This window comes from Egretta garzetta, unplaced genomic scaffold (genome assembly GCF_000687185.1).
Source record: "Egretta garzetta isolate BGI_Z169 unplaced genomic scaffold, ASM68718v1 scaffold7, whole genome shotgun sequence".
NCBI lineage: Eukaryota > Metazoa > Chordata > Aves > Pelecaniformes > Ardeidae > Egretta > Egretta garzetta.
The window spans coordinates 3545950-3546724 of record NW_009260350.1 but is presented as its reverse complement, the minus strand read 5'-3'; the positions used below and the strand labels follow the sequence as shown (position 1 = coordinate 3546724).

The 775-nt window shown below is 65.7% G+C and overlaps 1 protein-coding gene across 1 annotated transcript in view; it reads left to right on the top strand.

Moving 5' to 3' along the window:
• LIF (LIF interleukin 6 family cytokine) overlaps positions 1-752 on the top strand; it is a 13146-nt gene extending 12394 nt beyond the window's left edge. The window contains exons 4-5 of the mRNA XM_035898382.1: positions 2-142; positions 315-752. Coding sequence (XP_035754275.1) covers positions 2-142; positions 315-752 — 579 coding nt within the window. The remainder of the gene's footprint in view (position 1; positions 143-314) is intronic.
• The last annotated feature ends 23 nt before the right edge of the window (positions 753-775 follow it).

Here is a 775-nt window from a genome sequence, read left to right as displayed (position 1 = left end):
TGGCCGGGTGGCCGGCCGGGCGCGGCTGGTGACCGGCTCTGGCTGCCCCAGTCACAGCTTGTGCGGCTCCAACGTCCAGGAGCAGACCCGCAGGCAGGTCGCGCTGCTCAACGCCACCGCCCAGGACCTCTTCAGCCTCTACGTAAGTGGCACGCGGGGATGGTGGGGACCCCCAGGGCATGCTGTGGCAGTGGAGACCCCCGGGGCAGTCTGCATGGGCATGGAGGGAGCGGGATGGGGACGGTGGCAGCAGAAGTTGGCCCAGGGGAGGGGGAAGCAGGGGACACGGGGGTGACACTTGCCTCTCCTCCCAGCTGAAGTGTCAGGGAGAGCCGTTCAGCAGTGAGACCGACAAGCTCTGCAACCCCAGCGGCGTCTTCTTCCCCGCGTTCCGTGTCAACCGGACGAGTGAGAGGAAGGAGGTCATGGTGGCCATGTACAAGCTCTTCGCCTTCCTCAATGCCTCGCTGGGGAACATCACGCGCGACCAGGAGGAGCTCAACCCCACGGCCAAGGAACTCCTCGACCGGCTCCACAACACCACCAAGACGACCCGGGGGCTCATCTCCAACCTCACTTGCCTCCTCTGCAAGAACTACAACATCTTCCAGGTGGACGTCAGCTACGGGGAGAGCTCCAAGGGCAAGAGCGCCTTCAAGAAGAAGCAGCAGGGCTGCCAGGTGCTCAGGAAGTACGTGCAGGTCATCGCCCAGGCCGCTCGCGTCCTCCTACCTCATCTCAGCCCCCCGTGAGTGCCCGCCCCGGCCTCCACCCC